This window comes from Maylandia zebra, linkage group LG22 (genome assembly GCF_041146795.1).
Source record: "Maylandia zebra isolate NMK-2024a linkage group LG22, Mzebra_GT3a, whole genome shotgun sequence".
In the NCBI taxonomy this organism is placed as follows: Eukaryota; Metazoa; Chordata; class Actinopteri; order Cichliformes; family Cichlidae; genus Maylandia; species Maylandia zebra.
Genome location: NC_135187.1, coordinates 18,402,165 through 18,422,465, shown reverse-complemented (window position 1 = coordinate 18,422,465; position 20,301 = coordinate 18,402,165). Strand labels below are relative to the sequence as shown.

General features: G+C 43.5%; 1 protein-coding gene across 3 annotated transcripts in view; it reads right to left on the bottom strand.

The window, feature by feature from the left end:
• LOC101484959 (ankyrin repeat and IBR domain-containing protein 1) overlaps positions 1-20,301 on the bottom strand; it is a 28,178-nt gene that overhangs the window by 7,510 nt on the left and 367 nt on the right. For all 3 annotated transcript variants that reach the window (XM_076879624.1, XM_076879625.1, XM_004548108.6), the window contains exons 2-13: positions 16,636-16,965; positions 12,405-12,576; positions 12,155-12,286; positions 11,116-11,307; positions 8,879-8,996; positions 8,549-8,769; positions 7,865-7,953; positions 7,626-7,770; positions 7,320-7,480; positions 839-927; positions 463-593; positions 194-328 (exon numbers count right to left, since the gene is read on the bottom strand). In XM_076879624.1, coding sequence (XP_076735739.1) covers positions 194-328; positions 463-593; positions 839-927; positions 7,320-7,480; positions 7,626-7,770; positions 7,865-7,953; positions 8,549-8,769; positions 8,879-8,996; positions 11,116-11,307; positions 12,155-12,286; positions 12,405-12,576; positions 16,636-16,823 — 1,773 coding nt within the window. In that variant the 5' untranslated portion in view covers positions 16,824-16,965. The remainder of the gene's footprint in view (positions 1-193; positions 329-462; positions 594-838; positions 928-7,319; positions 7,481-7,625; positions 7,771-7,864; positions 7,954-8,548; positions 8,770-8,878; positions 8,997-11,115; positions 11,308-12,154; positions 12,287-12,404; positions 12,577-16,635; positions 16,966-20,301) is intronic.

Below are 20,301 nucleotides of genomic sequence, written 5' to 3'. Positions count from 1 at the left end.
ACTGTGTGACCCTATTATGTCAATATGGACCAAAATCTAAGAGCAATGTTTTCAGGGGGAAAGGGGGTCCAACCAGGTACTAACAAACTGGACCAAAAAATAGTGTCCAGCAAGTGTTTTTACATCAGTGGAAGCTTATATGGGATAAAGTGTGTGTGTATTCTCCATTTTATGAGTGAGTAAGTGTTTATACCTCTACAGTCATCTCTTTGGACTGCTCTTCAAGTTGCTGGATGACCTCATAGCGAGTACAGCGATAGTAGCCACCTGTTGATGAGCTGTGTTTCTTCCACTCCTCCAGACAGATCCAACAGAAGTCATACTTACACTACACAGAGAGAAAAACACCAAGGTTAATTTATTAGGAATAAAATTAAATACAGAAAAAATTTTTAATACACCGAGCAATCAACATTCATGCCTTTAAACGAAGACACACAGCAGACAGAGTTTAGTGTTTACCTTAGCACACTGCATGTGGTTGCAGCCCTCATTCTTCTGAATGGGAGACTTGCAGTTGGCACACGGTTTGGAGTTGGTCAGCAGCCACAGGCAGTTAGCAGCATCCTCATAGGCCTCGCTCACACCTGCCACTGTGGGAAAGCACACACAAACACACAGGTGGACGCACACACATTAGCAACATCTCTGCAGTCTAACACCTGGCCTGCAGACACATTCCGGCACATTACGCAAATATTAGTGACTTAAACACCTGCCAGCATCACATAAAATACAGCAGGCACATCCAGATAAGACGTCCTGACAGCTGCTCTTAGCTACCATATTGCTGGGCAGTTAAAGTTACAGTAAAACAAACAAAACAGCACAGGCATACACTCTTCAGGCTTCATCTCTGTGACTTTCTGGAGCCAGTTCCTCCACATCTGACAATCACATGGCTCGTGGGCCTCGCCAAGGCACTCCCTGCAGACACCGGGAGATAAAGAGAGAAGTTAATAAAGTCAAATCCAGCTAACCAAGACTACATAAGCATAAGAGCAAACACAGAATCCTAAGAGTTTCTGGGAATAAAGAAAACAGAAGGGAACACAAAAGAAGTAAAAGTTTCTGATAAAACAGATTTGGCTGGCGTGGTTTCAGATTAAGCAGTAATAACTCTTTTTTGCGTAGTAAGTTAGAACATGTGTATGCACATTTCATAAAACAATATTTATTCATGCCATTATGATCTGTGTGCACAATGCTGACGTTACTGCTCACACAGCAGCCTTTGTCCAGCTGCATGAACATAAAATGACTATAATATTTAGGTGTTCGGGTTAAATAACACACTAGCCTGTAATGTAACAGATCCAGACTTGTGTCCGACTTTGTCACTGACATGTAATTTAGCAGTGTCAATAAAACATGGCCATGTGTGATGGATGCATGCAACCACACAACTGAGATACTTAGGTAATATTCATTTGGTCTTTTGTCTTATGTTTACGTTATGCTCTAAAGTTTCTGTGATCATAAGTTAATTAATTTGATATTTTGAGTTTACCTGTAATGCATGACAGCACTAAGCTATAGCCCAAATGGTGGCATAGACTTTCCTTTGCATTGTTTGTTATTTTATACAGGTATGTTATATTGATTATATTTCTGCTCTTTCTGAGTTACCTGACCTCCGCTCCAGTCCTTCCTGGTTTGGCTGAAAGAGGAGGCTGAGGGTGGAGCTGGTTTAAATGCAGAAGCCAATAAAGTGGAATGGACCATCTATTGTGATCATGCAGGGGAATGGGGTTCTTCTTGAATGATGGTTATCTGTTATCTCTTTAGTTTTCACCTTTGGTGTATATAATGGTTTATTCATTTGCTATATAACTGGAGCTGTTTCTCATTTGGGCAGGTCAGTTTGTTGAGTTATGTTTTTGTTAAGCGATTTTTGAGTAGCGGTCTGTTAAGTTAACCTCTTTTATGGGCCCACTTGGTTCTTAAAGACTTTATTTTTTGTTATTTTGAATTTTTGTAATCATCTTGTCCTTTTTGGGGGTATAATAAAACCCATTTTTTGAAGTTTACATTTGTGCCTGTGTGTTCCTGGCTGCTTGGTTCATGACAATTGGTGGCAGCAGTGGGATACAGCCAGTTTAAAAAAAAAAATACACACACACAAAAAAGGCACTTTTTTTTTTTTTTTCCACTCCTTATCGAACCATGCAGAGAGGAGCAAGGAGTGCGAGAGTAGTCCGAGGAGATGTACCAAGCCAGCAAATGGGCTCAGAAGGACAAGTCGATGGAGAACAGGAGGAGAATGGAGCTTCTGGAGGGGTAGACAGCACTGAGGGCCAAGGTAGGGAGCCAACGATATCGGATCTGATCTCTCTTCTCCGTTCACATATGGGCCAGCAGGAGGCCAGAGAGGCTAAACAGAAGGAGGAGAGTGCAAAGCAAGAACAACGTTTTAAAGCACTTCAACACCAGTTTCAGTTGTTACAGGTAGAAGTACAAGCCCGCACTTCTCCAGTGCCTGAAGGTCAGGCAGTTGAATCACCTGATCCAGCATCTCTAGATGATGACATTCTTCCTCAAGCTGGTCCCAGTATATCAGTTACTGGTTCATCAGGTCAGTCCCATTTTCTGGAGCCTAAGTTGCAAAAACTCACCAACGAGGATGATATTGAACATTTTTTGATTACCTTCGAACGCATTGCAATGGCCTGTCGGTGGCAGAGACATGATTGGGTTTTTCACCTTGTACCGCTGCTTACGGGCAAAGCAAGAGGTGCATATGTACATATGGATGTTGATGATTTTTTGGATTATGACAAGGTTAAGGCAGCTATTCTTTATAAATATGATATCAATCCTGAGACCTATAGGCAGAGATTTCGATCTCTTGATGTAAACCCTGCAGAAAGCCCTAAAGAGTTGTATGCACGGCTGAAGGAGCTTTATGTAAAATGGGTCCACCCTGAAGATAAAACCATTCAGGACATTGGGGAAATCATCATTCTTGAGCAATATTTACGAATGCTATCTCCCGAGTTGCAGGTGTGGATAAAAGAGCATAATCCGCCTTCTGCTGCTGAGGCTGCAAAGCTGGCTGACGTTTTTGTGGCGGCACGGAGAAAGGGACAGCCTTGGAGCTTCATGGCTTGGAAAACGAAGGACAGCCGGAAATCACTCCCGCAAAGACCAGCTGCCAATGTGAGTAGGGCTTCATATAGCCACTCACCCAATGGGTCTTTGAAGTCCCCGGCCAAACCCTTGGTATGCTATCTTTGTGGAATGGAAGGTCATACAAAGCCCATGTGCCCTGAAAACTCAGCTAAATTAACCCAAATGTGCTTTGTGCCTCGAAACCATGATAACTCTGAGATAAAATTAGACAGAGGGTTAAAGATGACATCAGTTGAGATTAATGGTGATACATTAAAGGCACTAATTGATACAGGTAGCACACAGACTCTTGTACACAGACAGTTTGTCCCCTTAAATAGTATTAATATGACTGAAACGATTCCTGTTTGTTGTGTTCATGGAGATGAAAAGCCTTATCCAACAGCGGACCTATACATCAAGGTGCAAGGACAGGTTTATCTCCTGAATATTGGGGTTGCAGATAATTTGCCATTCCCTGTTATATTAGGCCGAGATCTACCTGTGCTGTTTGACCTTTTGGATTATAGCCACACATGCAATGTTGCAGTAACTAGGGCTCAAGCTATGAAGCCAGCAGATGCCACTCAGACCCTTAGTGCTCTGCCATTTTATGAGGCAGAATTAGAGACGGCACCCGGGAAGTTGCGCAAGTCCCGCATGGAGAGGAGGCGAGAGAAATTTCATCATACTATTGTGAAAGCATCTCCCGTCTGTGAACCTGAAATGTCTTTGGACTTTAAAGTCCCAGCTAATATCACTGAGATGCAACACAATGATCCAGTATTAGCACCCTTTTTTCAGAAAGCCAAAAAACAAGGACATGAGATGGAACCAGATATTAACAGCAGTGAGGATTTTTTTCTGAAAGATGGCATTCTTTATCGCCGGCAAAGATCACAGGTACAGCTGATGGTTCCTAGTGGAGTCAGGGAGGTGGTACTGAATTTGGGGCACTCTGTGCCGTGGGCAGGACATTTAGGGAAGCATAAAACCATGGCTCGCATTAGGAAGCATTTCCACTGGCCGGGCCTGCGTGCTGATGTGGCCCAATTTTGTAAAAGCTGCCCTCAGTGCCAAAAGACTTCCATCAAAACCCCCTCCAGAGCTCCACTTCAGCCTTTGCCAGTTATTAGCACCCCATTTGAACGGTTGGGGATGGATGTTGTCGGACCTGTTGAGAAAAGCAGGGCAGGGAACCGTTACATGCTGGTAATAACTGATTATGCCACAAAGTACCCTGAAGTTTTTCCTCTTAAATCTGTAAAGGCCAAGTCTGTGGCTTTTTGTCTGGTGCAATTTTTCTCAAGGGTGGGATTCCCTCGTGAGATCCTGACAGACCGTGGGACTAATTTTATGTCAACTTTATTAAAACAGGTCTACCAGCTTCTTGGCATTAAAGGGCTAAGGACTACTCCATACCATCCTCAAACAGATGGCCTGACGGAGCGCTTTTACCAGACCCTGAAGCAGATGTTGCGCAAGTTTGTGAATGACACTGGTACTGACTGGGATCAGTGGCTGCCTTACCTGCTCTTTGCGTATAGAGAAGTACCCCAAGTTTCTACTGGCTTTTCACCTTTTGAACTGTTATATGGTCATGAAGTAAGGGGGCCCCTCTCTTTGCTGAAAGAAATGTGGGAGGGTGACCGGAGTGAGGCAGGGGCTACTAATGTCATCTCATATGTTATACAGATGAGGGAGCGACTTGAAAAGATGACTGAGCTAGCCCAAGCTCATATGGTAGCTCCCCAGCAACATCAGAAGGTCTGGTATGATCGGTCAGCTCGGGAGAGGTCATTTGAACCTGGACAAAAGGTACTTGTACTCCTTCCAAGTGATGACCGTAAGCTGTTAGCTAAATGGCAAGGACCTTTTCAGATTCAGCAGAAACTGGGAGCTACCACCTATCGGCTGGCAACTCCAGGTCACTCTCGCTCCAGTAGAGTTTTGCATGTAAATCTCCTGAAGGAGTGGGTGGAGAGGCCGAAGAGAGCAGAAGTTCTTTTGATAAGGGAGATTCATGAGGAGGAAGAGGTAGAGGAGCAGTATCTTCCTTCAGGGGTGCTCCAGCATTTGGACCTTAATCACCTTTCAGAAGAAAAACAGCTTCAGGTGAAAGAGTTATGCAGCTCTGGGGTGTTTCAGGAGAATCCTGGGAGGACGGATGTTATTGAACATGACATTATATTAAAGGATGGAGCATCTGTGAGACGTATGAGTTATAGGATTCCAGAGCGGCTGTTAACATCATTGAGGAAGGAGGTGGATTTAATGTTGTCTCTAGGGATCATTGAACCATCTAAGAGCGAGTGGTGCAACCCAGTGGTTTTGGTCCCAAAGAAGGATAGTAGCCTGCGGTTTTGTATTGATTTCAGGTACTTGAATGCCATCTCAAAGTTCGATTCATACCCTACACCTAGGGTTGATGATCTGATTGAGCGACTTGGGAAAGCCCAGTACCTGACGACTCTGGATCTCTGCAAAGGCTATTGGCAGGTGCCACTTACTCAGCGCTCAAGGGAACTGACTGCCTTCCGGACACCATGGGGGCTATTCCAATTCACAGTCCTGCCTTTTGGTTTGCATGGAGCCCCTGCAACATTTCAGAGGCTGATGGATCGGGTACTGTGTGGTTTGTCAGAGTTCACGGCAGCATATCTGGATGATATTGTGATTTACAGCCAAACCTGGGAGGAACACCTCCAACATCTAGAAAAGGTACTAGAGCGTCTCAGAGAAGCTGGGCTGACTGCTAATTCGGCAAAATGTGTTTTTGCCAAGGCTGAAACTGAATATCTGGGATTTGTCATAGGTAATGGGGTGATAAAACCACAAGTGAGCAAAATCAGTGCAATTGAATCCTGCAGTTTGCCACAGACAAGGAAACAACTTAGATCATTTCTTGGCATGGCAGGGTTCTACCACAGATTTATCCCTCATTTCTCTGCCAGGGCGTCTCCCCTCACTGATCTAACAGGTTCTAGGTGCCCTAACCAGATTCAGTGGACGGAGGAGGCTGAGGCAGCTTTCCAGGACATCAGGCAATCCCTCAGTAAGACTCCAGTCTTGTATACCCCAGATTTTGAGAAACCTTTTATTCTTCAAACTGATGCTTCTGACAGGGGTCTGGGGGCTGTTCTTCTACAGGGACCACCCAATGAGCGACACCCAGTGGCTTTCATTAGCCGTAAAATGTTCCCAAGAGAGATGAGATACTCAACGGTGGAAAAAGAGGCTTTAGCAATCAAGTGGGCACTTGATTCCCTCAAGTATTACCTCCTAGGCCGGGAATTTACACTGGAAACTGACCACAAGGCGTTCCAGTGGTTGGAGAAAATGAAGGATACGAATGGACGAATCACCAGATGGTACCTTGCGATGCAGCCATTCCGTTTTACCATTCAGCATATCGCAGGCAAGAACAACTGCACAGCGGACTATCTCTCTCGCTGTTCCAGCTCACTGCTGAAGGGGGGGGGAGTGTGTGATGGATGCATGCAACCACACAACTGAGATACTTAGGTAATATTCATTTGGTCTTTTGTCTTATGTTTACGTTATGCTCTAAAGTTTCTGTGATCATAAGTTAACTAATTTGATATTTTGAGTTTACCTGTAATGCATGACAGCACTAAGCTATAGCCCAAATGGTGGCATAGACTTTCCTTTGCATTGTTTGTTATTTTATACAGGTATGTTATATTGATTATATTTCTGCTCTTTCTGAGTTACCTGACCTCCGCTCCAGTCCTTCCTGGTTTGGCTGAAAGAGGAGGCTGAGGGTGGAGCTGGTTTAAATGCAGAAGCCAATAAAGTGGAATGGACCATCTATTGTGATCATGCAGGGGGAATGGGGTTCTTCTTGAATGATGGTTATCTGTTATCTCTTTAGTTTTCACCTTTGGTGTATATAATGGTTTATTCATTTGCTATATAACTGGAGCTGTTTCTCATTTGGGCAGGTCAGTTTGTTGAGTTATGTTTTTGTTAAGTGATTTTTGAGTAGCGGTCTGTTAAGTTAACCTCTTTTATGGGCCCACTTGGTTCTTAAAGACTTTATTTTTTGTTATTTTGAATTTTTGTAATCATCTTGTCCTTTTTGGGGGTACAATAAAACCCATTTTTTGAAGTTTACATTTGTGCCTGTGTGTTCCTGGCTGCTTGGTTCATGACACCATGTCTGAATCATAAATCCTGCAGCTTACCAGCAGAAGAGGTGACCCTTTCCACAATCAACAGCAGGTGAGGGCAGAAGGGGGAAGCTTGATGGGTCAGTGTCCCCCGGGCCCGGTCGGGTCAGCCTCACCGCCCGCTCGCAACGAGCTGCAGGACACCAACGGATGGATGGATTGTTCTCCACAAATGCCTGCAAACGGGGATGTTGGAAACAATGTCAGAGAACAGACAGGGAATGTGACGAAACAAAGAAAATGTCACTAAATAGTGCAACAAGAAACAGAACAAAGGCCCAGTCTTGAAGAGAAGGTGCAAACGATTATTTTGATTTCTACCTTGATGTCAAACTGCAGATAGCGCTGGTCCATCTCTCTGGAAACAACGCTCTCTATCACATGCACAGGCACAAGCTGGTAGCACTCATATGCTGGACAGAAGATATTATGAGCATCTCCCTCCTGAATCTTTACATTGAGGAACCTGAGAAAGACACACACACAGAACTGAGCTAAAACACATCTGCTTCAATAAAAAAAAACACACACGCTTACACACTGAATGTTCATGCGCGTACCCTTCCCAGCAGGCTCTGCAGAACTCGTGGCCACAGGACATGTCCACTGGGTCCTCAAAGACTGAGATGGAGCAGAGACAGATTCCACACTGCAGGGGGGACGGAGCAAATCAGTCACATGATTTCAAATTTTTATTTTTATTTTTATTTCTGTTGATAAGATTACTTCTCTTTGACATGTCATTTGACATCCTCATACACAGAGGAGAAATGCAATAGCAGAACCAGTTCAGGATGTTCTGTCTTTGATTAACTCTGTACTTTTGAGGCCACAGATTGCTGGACTGTTGTACTTTAGCCATATCAGACTCTCTGGCATTTCTTCTACGGCCCAAACAGCTTTTATCTTATTCTGCAAATGTTCCACCTCACAGGTCAAACATTCTGAAAACCTAACAGAAAACCTCAACGTTGATTTTCAGGCAGACTTCCTTAAGACTGACAGTAAACCAGAGGCTAATGTTTATATGGAATGACAAAGAATTACTGCTGATGGCCTTGATCCCCTTTTTAGTAGGATTAGACATTAACCTGCAACCACTAGATAAATGAGACATCGTTTTCTGCCTTCAAAAAGAAAGCGCACAAAGAGTCTACCCTGTACTAAATATGCCTTCATACATGATCTATTTTTCATCATGAATGACTGATGTTCTTATATTAACATATATCACCACTGCTCACCATGGCCAGGCCCTCCTCTCCAGGCGTGAGGCAGCTGTCGGTGGTAGAAGTGAGAGTGAGAGTGAGGGGAGAGCGTGGGGTCCTAGGAGTGCGGGGGGAGGGCAGGGTGTCCCAGGCGTTGTACCCGCTAGGCGGTGGGGTCGGCATGGTGACACCAGAGCGCTGGCAGCAGCCCTCAGCGTCGGACATCCAGGCTTCCAGAAGCTTTTCTCTGTCCCAGTCTGAGCAAGTCAAACGTTATTAGAAAGACTGAGACAAACGCATGCATCGTGACAACAGCGCTGCGAGGGTTACTTAAGGTCACATATGAACGTCAACTTTATGACAAACCATGTGCTCGAAGCAGGGCCTCTGCAGTGAAGAGGGGGGCTTGCAGCATGTCGGCTGTCTCTACAATCAACATGTCCTTCAGCCTGCGCAGATCCTGAATCTTCAACCCCTCGTAAGGCTGAGAGGATACAGAGGGGGAGAAATGTTAGGAAGAGAGAAAAACCCGCAGTCAGAGAGAAGGTAAAAGATGGAAACAAAAACAGAATATAAAATATAAGACTGAAAAATGCTAAAAGAAGTGAAAAAGATAATGTGGAAACGATAAAAAGGACTGGGATGTGGGGCAGTCGGGGTTGGGGGTGGAGGTGGGTGAGACAGATTAAGCATTAGCATGGATTTGGCTGCAGGAAGGAAGATCAAAATGCTATCAGCTGGCAGCAGCCGCAGCTATACAGCGGTGCTGGTGACCTCGGTTTAACTGGGACTCTGAGAGACGTGGTGTGTGTATCTGTGGATCTGTGGATCTGTGTATTACTATATACGTGTAAGAACCACTGTAAGTTGTGGATTGTGAAGAGAGAACATCAACAAGGGACAATCTGGCCAAGAAGCTGGAGACCCAAGTAGAAATATTCTAAAAATCTATAAACAGTGTCTGCACAAATGCAGAACACAAAACACTAAGTACATTTCAGGTTGGACACAGTGTTGAAACAAAATCACATACATGACCTTCAAAATACAGACAGCACATTTCGCCCCCAGATTGTTTTAATCTACACAGATTAGCAATGGTGACCTCACTGTCCTAAGATATATAGTCTTGAATCTGAAAAATAAACACACTGTACAAGTTCATGAGGGCAACCATCTACCTCTTTATCTTCACATGATTTAAATTTGACCTGCTATGCTTACGCTTATTTTCTGTCATATTCATGTTACAATGATAAACGCTTATGTTGATGTCCAAAGTTTCAAATAATGAGGTCAACGTGCGTGTAAGTAATCCGTGTAAGCCTAAAGCTCAGGATTCAGAGTGCCATAAACGCTCTGCTTCACGGACAGAGCGCCTAATCTTGGATCTTTATGATATCAGTGGAAACTGATAACAATTCTCAATATGGTCATCTGAGGCACACAGCTCCGACTGTGAGACAGAAGCTCCTCGCCGTTTCGTTTTTTTGGTCACGATGGGCAACCACTCAGAAGAAAGCCCCCTTAAAGAGAGAGGAGCTAAAGCAGCTTGTTCCAGGCAGTAGATGAGCTTAAGTGCTGCACAAACATAAAATAAATACACATTATTCTATACTGTGAATTAAGCAAAGCTATCCTTGATTAGTGCTGTGCCATATCATATAATGGTAATAATACCGGTATAAATTCTGGGCTTGTCTCATTGTGCAACAACACAGACAAGCAGACACGTCTGAGAGCGAAAGCTACGTGTCATTCTCTGATAACAATTCAGTATCTAAAAAAAGAGCCACTACAGTACTTTGCAAAATATGCAAGAAACATTAAATTTGTTTCACCAATTGAGGCAAAACAAACCATTGAGTACAACCAGGCTATGAAGAAATGTGAGGAGCAGATACTAGCAATCAAAACTTAAATGACTGCACCGAGTCCCGCTGGAGCGCTCACTAGCTGCACTCTATATGACAAGAAGACCAAGCTGTGGGTGGAAATTACTGATGCATTTATATGGTGGTAAATGAGGGCTTTAAGCAACTGGTTAAAAAGCTTGACCCAAGATATTTTTGTGCTTATGCCATGTCACTGCTATTGTACGTTCATGCTGCTGCTGCTGCTCTGAATCAATGGCAGTAACTTAATGAAAAAGAAGAATGGAAATGCTATTCATTTCATTTGCACTAATAAATGCTGCTACCTGCAATCACAGATAATCTGCTATTCAGTATTTTGTTTTCTCCATTATCACCAAACCCTAGCATAGATATAGTCCACAAGTGAAAATAGGGAGCTGGAAATGCTCCACCTAAAGAGTAATCTGGTGTAATCACATTATTGCCATACATTTACCAGTCCTCATTATCTTCATAAAACAAAAAGTCGAACCTTAAATCTGATAAATATTTCAATTCTTGTTTGAATTTTTACACAAGAGTTGTTTTCTATGCAAAAATATAATCATAAGATCTAAATGAACATGCTTGTGCACAGTAAGGATACTCCTTGTCAAGCAAATGTTTTAAAGACTCAACAGTGACTAAAAAGCTTAAAAATAACTTAGGCCAGCAGGGAAACCCTACATCGGGTAACCACGGTCTCACCTCCTTGTACTGCAGCAGGTTGGTTTCACCGTGTGCGTCTGTGTGTGACTGCTGAGCTGAAGAGGAGGAGAAAACCATCTGCGACTCCAGGCTGAGGGCCAGCTCGGTGTGGTGGTGCCGCTCGGCGTGATCGCATGGCGTCAGCTTGTCTTCGTCCTCCACAAAAAGGTCCGCCTCACTCTGGATCAGCAGCTAGAGGAGGGACGAGGCAACAAAAGGAAGGGGAGAAAGAGATAATAGAGAGAAACAAGAAATTAAGGCACTTTCAACAAATGACGCAGAGGAAGGAAGAGGCAAAGACAATGGGAGCAAACAGCAGGAACACAAAGGGGAAGATGAGAAAACAACAGGACAGGAAACCAAAAATATGGGAAAGGGGAAGAGATGAAAAAAATTACAAAAGGAGCAAAGGCAGACAGTGAAAGAGATTTAAATCAACAGGAGTCAAAAGACAGTTTTTGGTAAGTATAGATCAAGAAGGTTGAAGGAAGGATGCAGAAGCCAACGGAAAAGTCTTTAAAGTTTTTATCTTATAAAAATCGAATTTCTGATTTTCACAGGGTCGTACATGTGAGATTTATGAAAACTTTTATTCCAGAAGGTTAATTTTCTGCCGAAGTGCTCGTTTGAGCTGGTAAAATACAAAGCAGATATACGAGGAGTTGGCATAATTCAAAATCATTGGATTGTAGATTATTTGACTGTTCCAGTTACATAAAATACAGATCACCTGCAGAGAAAATAGGTGACCTTTGGGTAGTGACTACACATGCAAGCATTCATACAGGGTTAAAAGAGTCTGTTACTTAACAGACGTATCTGTATTTTACTGTCATTACAACCACTTCATATTCAAAAAGTGTATTTTAACTTTGAATCAACTAAACCACATTTTAAAAAAGGGTTAAATTATTGTTTTTTAAGCACTGCCCTGCTTTTTGACCTTTGGTTGAAGGTCAAACCTCTTTGTTGGACTCCAAACATTTTCATATGCATGAAAAACCCTGGAGTTTGAATAGCGTCCAAGACTTTGTCTCACCTCCACACAGCTCTTCATGCCTGCAGCGGCAGCATAGTGCAGACAGGTGCTGTGGTGGTTGTCGGTGGCGTTAACATTAGCTTTCTCGTACTGGCCTCCCTCTAGCCTGGCCCCAGTCCAGTTCAGGATCATCTGGTAATGGAAAGACACACCACATGTGTCAGCTGTGGCTTCATAGAATGCAGTTTATTCCCACTACCATGCAAGCGTAGACACTAATCTATATTTGCCCCCCCCCGTGCGTCTGTACCTGCAGGCAGTCTGCACGGCGCTGCTCGTCCCTCTGTGGTCTGGCCAGTCGTGGTGACAGCGCTCCCTCTGGCAGCAGCAGGATCTGTGGGCCTTGGCACAGCACATGCAGGCAAGTCTCATTGTGCACATTGCGCTTGTTGGGGTTTCCTTCTTTGCTGAACAGGAAGGACCTAAATGATGCAGACAAGAATGAAGAGATTAGATAAAAGAGGGTAAAACCGGTTCAGAGGTATTCACATGTGAGGTGGAAAGAGAGGAAAGGCCTGACAGTAACAGGAGGAAGGCTTGAAACAGAGTCAAAGAGAAGAGGAAGATGAATTATGGAAGTAAAATGGACAGTGAAATGAAGAGACAAGGTAAAGATGGCATAATATCGACTATTTCTGTTTAACATCTTTGAGATAATGGACATGCTGGCTGACGGGTGTGAGCGCAAACACATGCACACAAACACACACACTTAGCGGGTGATGGATGTGCCAGTTGCTCTGGGAGTAAGACTGTAGCTGCAGTTCTGTTTAGTAAAATAGTTTCCCCTGCTTTATGTCTGTGGAAACCTCCATTTACTGATTACTTCTCCACTCTTTTATATGCCTCAGCACCTTTCCCTTTTCAAGTTTCTTTTTACATTTTAAAAACCAAAGTCTCTTTTTGTTTTTCCCCCCACACCTTCCTATTTGCGATAAAGCCAGCGAGGAAAAACAGATTCTTTTTCATCAGCGGCACAGCACAAATAGTGTTGCACATAAAATGATTCTCTCTAATGCAAATCCAATAAAAGGAGAAGAAAAAAATAGGATGTCACAGGATTGACAATTGTAAGGACACCAGCTGAAAAGATTTTGTAAAGCCTCGCCCTCTCTTGCACAATTTGGACACGGCAGTCGATGCTTCTGAATTTGAAGTTTCTCAGTGTGTAGTCCTTCAGTCTATTCCTCCACTGCTGCCCTGCTTTTCCACTTTTGACCCTCTTATCCTGTCAGCCACAAGCCCCTGCAGCTTCTCTCTAATGACAGTGCACTGCCAATTCATCCGCACAGCAATAATCACTAATTATTCCCTCCCAACCCCAACCCAATACCCCCTCCACCACCACCTCGACACACATATGCATGCACAAATCCCGATGTTCAGGATGGATGGCCCTAATATAAGCAGGCTGTGGGGAGGTCACATGTTTTGTGTTGTTGCTGTGAAGTTATTAGTGGAGGGCAGGAAACCTCAGCGGAGCGTTAAAACTAACTACTTTGTCGTACACATGGCTGAAAAGCAAATCAGCTTGAGGAGACTCAATGCGTCCAAGATATAAATAAAAAAATAAATAAATGAAGTCAGCAGTTGAAATGTACTCTTTTGATTCTTTCAACAAAAGAAAAACAAACTGTTCACAATGACGTCCGAGTTGTTATTTACATATTTTTTCCTGTGACTTGTCGTGGAGGAAGGGTTACACTTCCTGAACTACACCCAGTTTTCCAGTAATAGGTCTACTTGAGATTTTCCAGTTTGCACTTCTCACGGGATTACTTGCCAATTCGACCCACAGAGACGACTAGCAGAGAGCGAATAAACACGAAGCAGATACGTGTTAAAAATAATCTGAAACAGACTCTCCATCCACCAGCCCACGCTCGTCCTCTGTGAGTCTTTATTTTGTCTGAGATTTCTCGGTTGTCTCTCTATTGCCACTGTCCAACTGAACTGCTGGAACAAAGAAGCCTTTCCTCTGATGCTTATCAGGAGCAGAGCGCTGCGTTCAGCACGCCTCTCTGGCCCATTATAGGTTAGTAGGAAGGAACACAAATAGCACATGGATTGATTCACTGTGTTATATTCTCAGACGCATTAAGCAGTTGCCGAGTCTCAGTTTTTTTCCACCTCCTTTAAACAAACGGCCGTGTGCACACATGCAGATAGACAGATAATGAACCCCCCGCCCCCCGACCCCCCGTAATCATGGTAAGAAAGGCTAAGAGAGAGGACAAATGGGAGGAGGAGGAGAGGAGGAAGACTACTGAGTCACTGAATCAGCTGTCATGGTCAAGGCCAGCAGCTTGATTATCTCTGCAGGAGGTAACAAAGGCCCACTGGTGTGCTGCTTGCTATATTTTTCTATAGTTTGACCCCTTTTCTTAAGGCTGTGTTTGACTTAGTGACTCTGTGGTTTTTGTCAGTCTGTTGACTTGATTGCTGTTGATGGTGCTGTCTGTCTATTTCTGCGAACTCTTGTTTTGAGAAAGTGTGCAGGCGGTGAAACTCCTCACAGCACAATAGCCATGCAATGAATTCAAATCTTTTAATACTCTTAAAGAGGAACTGTAGTGATTTAGCACCGCACTTCATTAAGCAGAGAGACTCACAAGAAAGAGCTTTAAAGGAATGTACACAAAAGCGGATGGAATTTCCCAGTAAGACTTGCATAGTACTGGAAACACACAAGCCTTAGATCAGATCTGCCTCTCCAGCATCCTTATCAACTTCTCAAAATTGTAATACAAGCTTAGTCCACATACTCTGTGAAGTCTATGAAGCTTTACATGAGATGACCTGAACAGCTGTATTTTCAGACATTAGGAAGCTTCGTGCTGATGCAAAAATATTCTAACAAGAAGCAAGAAATGTGCCAGTGAAGCTAAAAATACTGAAATGTTTTAGTTACTTTATTTACCAGGATGTTGCGTTTGTCTTTGACTTCACTACAGTGTGAATGTCTCGCTAGTTTCTCTGTAATTTCTCTCACCAGATTTCAGTTTGTGGCTATTACTGCGTGTGTGCGAGAGAGCAAGCAGGCGGGGCACAGTAGAGCAAGCAGCATGGTAGCAGAGCAGGAGTGCTACTTGAGTTTATGACAACTCGTTAGCCTGCAGCAAACATCCAAGAGGCGTTAATTTGTCGAACAACCAAAGGCGGACAGATGCTGGAAGCTACTTAGACCACAAGTAGCTCAGTGTCTGATTTATAGAGGAACCACCTAAGGCCTCAATCACACAGGCCTAGAGATTGGTCAGTGACCATCCGGTCAACCACCGTTCACAAAGGAAAAATTTGTTGGCAAGAGGTAGTTTGAAGCTGCTGCTTTTTGATAGGTGAAATTTGTCGCAAAGAGGATACTGCACTGACAGCCACTTTTCAACTGCTTTGGTTGCTAGCAGGTTCGTGCGATTGCTTGTAGTTTGTATGAAAGATGCCGACTTGTCTGCAAATGCTTGCAAAGTGACAGTGAAACTGTGAGATGTGCGATGCAAAGTGAGACTGACAGATGGAGACCAGAGACTCTCCCATCCCCGCCATCCACTGTTCTTTCTGTATATTTAGGGCTGTGCAGTTTCTATGTCTGGAATGGTGATTGTACAACTTTTACACAGAAGGCTACATTCTCCACTTCTGGTTTGTGAAGCATTCTCAAGTGTCACTAGAGCTCTTAAGAGTAAATACCAAGTGTTTACAGACAAGTCGGCATCTTCCATGCAAACTACAGGCAATCTGCTATCAACCAGAGTAATCACAAAGAAGTTTTCAATGCAGCACTCTCTTTGCGATCAATTTCCAGCAACCATTCGCCAACCAGTCAGGGAATAACATTTTTCCCTAGCGACCAGCAGGGAGCAGCAATCAGTCTCGAGGTCTGCGTGACTGAGGCCTAACAAATCCAGCAGGACCAGCTCGTTTCAAAGACAGCAGGGGAGCAATACTTAAGCCAAGTTTTCTTCTGTGCTGAATAACACAAAACAAAACAGAATGACAGAGAAAACAGCTGTTGTGTGCACGGTCAGCCTAGAAATAGCAGTTCTGATAACAGGTCCCGTGAACTCATCGCGTATTAAAACAACAACAAAAAAAATAAAAATCAGAACCTTTAACGAGACTCTCAGAAGTGCTCATTCAAGCCATTGGTCATTTTTGAGATGGTGGCTTGCAGTTTTATATCTTACAAAGTAAGTGCCTTTAAGGGTCTAACTACATTTTATTTCCACAGCTCCTCATGGCTAATGCACTTTCCCCGCTCCCTGTAACATCATTTACATAATCTTACAGTATATATGCGACTGGCGTCTTTGGGCCTCCGCACATTAAGTGGCCTTTCTTGCCATCAAAGGCAATTACAGATATGGTGATTCTCAGAAATGTCTTAAATCTGACATGCTGCTAATTGTTATTCAATTTAACATGACTCACTGCCCTCCTAACTGCACTGGATAACTGCTGCATTGCATGAGACTGACTTTTACCTGAGCAGACGTGTCATGGCGTGGCGGCACACATAGTGCATGGGTGTGTTGTGCTGGTACTGCTCTCCATACGATGCGTTTGGGTCCAGACCATCCCTGAACTGAGGGTTGCCCTCGTACAGCTGCCAGGCCAGGGCCTCGTCACCGTTCACAAGGGACTTGCGGAACTTGGTGGCTGTGTTTCCCATCGCTTCGGGCTCGCAAACGGCCACCTAAAACGAAGCTGTGGCCAATGCCTCACTACTCCTCTCTTCCTCCTCCTCCTCTTTCTCCACCCCCCCGTACTCCACAGGTCACGACTTAGAGCAACATGGTTCAGCGTTTCCTTCCCTGCAAAGAAGAGAAAGGTGGGAATTGGTTAGAGAGAAAATGAAGTTGGAAAGAAGGAATAAGAGCAGATGAAAAAAAGGCAAACAATCGATTGAGTCCATTCATTGATTAGCTGTGTGTTAGATGGACAGATGCCATTTTATAGAAAATAGAAAAGAAAACAGAGAGACAGAAAAAAAAGACAGTTGTAAAGAAGCCAGGCCAGAGGGGAAGGTTGATGATATCCAAGCCATTGATTTGTTAGTTGGTTGATGAAAGACACAGTCGATATTACCACAACTGACCATTCTGGACCATTGTGTCCAGTTAGGTCACTGTTGTAAGATAAAAAAAAAAAATCTGCATGTCTTCGACTGTTTACATGCTCTTCTGCTACTGAGACTCTGAGAGTGTGTTAAACCATGCAGCACTAACATGCTGGACCCAAACCAGTTTTACTTTGCCCCTCAGCCGCTAAACGAAAGAATCACAAGCGTCATAGCTATGGCTGCCCCAGCAGAGCTTACTCTCCCAGCAACAGCTTATAAACCTACTGCAGATTCACAGGTTATCAAAATATAACCGTTGGATTCCCACCATTTCCTTAAAAAGAAAAACTGGCCTGGAAAGCTTCCCCCCCCCATATCTATCTATCTATCTATCTATCTATCTATCTATATATATATATATATCTATATCTATCTATATCTATATCTATATATATATATATATATATATATATCTCAAGCAATATAAGAGATGAGAGATATGGGACACAAACAAACACTTCTGTCCTTTCACATATTGTACATTATCTCTGCTTGATGTACACGTCTTCTCCACCTCTCCTTCTTTCTCTCTCTTACTCACAAACACTTACACAGTTTGGTGTGCCTTTAACACACGGTATTACATGCTGTAATGAGTGGACTGTGTAATGAGTGCATGGGCCTCTGTGTGTATTGCGCTGTTGAGGGTATCATTACAGTCTTCATTCTATAGCCATCTGTCTGGCCTTCACAAAGAGCCTCTTTTTAGCCCGGCTACAGTTGGCCGCTGGCTGGCCGGGCTCTGGAACATTTGAATAACATGGCTGACTGCCTCCCTTTTCTTTGCTGTGACAGAAAGGGACACAGACAGGAAAAATACACACTGACAGACCGGTGAATAATAGCCACTGCAAGTTCTCTCGTGATGCACACAGCAGACCGGATCTTGTGTGTGTTTGTGTATATCTGGAGGGAGGTCGTGGAGGGGGTCGTGGGGGGGGGGGGGGGGGGGGGGGGGGGGGTGGTGGGGACTGTAGTTAATAGGTCAGTCTGTCTGTTTGGCTCTGTTTTGTGCATGCTGGTTTACTTCCAGTTCACTTCACATCTCCACGTACCTCCCTCTCTGTCTCTCATACTAAATAAGGACAGGAAGTTTGGACATGAAGGAATTTTGGAATTCCAGCGATCACAAGTGCCGCTGTTCACAGTGGAGTGCAGCTATTGACTTTATTACACATCATTCGATGGTGGGGTGGAACTGAGGCACAGTAAGTGTTCCACTGCTTGTTAACTTGGCACTCATCTGCTAGGCTGAATTTCAGAGGCATGTTTTATGAATCACGCTTGAAAGTCAACAATATTTAGTTAGCCTCATAACACAGAGCTACTCAGAACAGGCCTCTGATACATATGGTCTTCCCCATTTTAGGCAATGCAATAGTTGTGACGTAATGACTCATGAGCTCAAGAATCCTAAACACATGAATCCCGTCAGATGACTCCCACTAACAAGGACTCAGTCATGGTGCTCGAGCTTCTCGGAAACCCAGTCAGCAACACACCCCCATTTAGACCAAATCACGCAAAAAAAGCAATTTATGGTGAAAGTTTGGAAAGAGTCTGCAACTATTGCAACAAAACAAGTAATGGATTGCTCTTTGCTTTCTTTTTTTTTTTTTTTTTATAGACAAATGAATCACTTAATATCAAACGAGATTTAATGTCATTAGGATTTTGACTAGCAGTTATTTTTTTACTTATTTATTAGCAGTCTAGTCTCATCCTTAGTCAATAAAATGACAGAAAACAGTTGTTTCAGTGTCATAAATTGTAAGATGACACAAAAAAGACTGTCCTTACTGACCAGTGATTTATAATAGCATTCATACCAGCAAATCTGAATTTTAGAGAAGACAGAATATGGCAGTGTGTGGCTGAGGGACCGGGTTGTGGATTATTTTTCTGCTGATCCAATAACTGACTAATGATTTGAGATCTAATTACAAAACAGGCATTCAATGCTGGGTTTCAGTCAGTCCTGTTAGGCAACAGCTTAAAAGGAAAAACCATACCCTCTTTCCCCTATAGTGTGGGGATCAAGTTGCTCGGTTATGTTGGTGGTGGGTTGGATGACAATGCAACCATTTGTAGGGCACACTGGGTCACTGAACAGTTTAATACGCATGAAAATGATAATAATATTATTTAAGTCCAACTGAAACACCTATTAGGAGAAATTTTGGACTGATGCAACAAATTTAGCATTATCATGTTTATCAAAGCTGGAGGGATGGAGGGCCTTCCCGAGCATTTTACAGCCAACCCCAAAGAGTCCTGAAGCTGTTCTGAAAACACACACACACTTTGTTTGAGGGTTTCCTTGAATTTGCCAATCTTACGTTCCTCTGATTTTTAGGTTTTACCAGTTATGATGTGCTGCAAACTATTGTGAAAGTAAATTCAAAGAGGATCAAAGCATTTACGTTCAACCTGTCACAAGCCTAATTTAAAGCGATCGCTTTAAATGAAAAACAAAAAACAATCAAACACACATAAAACATGACAGCCACTGGAGTGTTGCTGCTGTTATCAAAAGTTGCTGTCAGCTGTAACACGTCAGTGGTAAAACCTACCCAAACTCTGGGCAATCAAGCCACTCTATAACTGCTGCGGGACAATGTATGGTCGTTAAAAGGGGCATAAAACTTGTGAGTCAAAGGCAGAAGCTGCGTTACAACATTAATAATAATAAAAATAATACGATAATACAGCGCGACTGACTTCACTAGCAGCTGGGCATTTTACCAAAATTAGCTGGGTCGCCGTATATCGGCTAAATATTCAGGTCAGACCTCGTGTGGGTGTCTCCGAAGTGTGTCAGCATGAAATGGAGCACAAAACAAACAGTGGCCGACTTCTCTCTTCATGTTTGTGTCCATGCGGCCCCTTGGTTAAAGCTCCTTTGTTCAGCAACCGTACAGTCTGCTTGAATTACTACCCCAACTGGGAAGCGAGTAGTAGGTGTGTAGTTTCTGTAATGCTGCCGAACAAAACGCTTTGCCGGTAGTTTTAACGTTTTCGCAGGTTG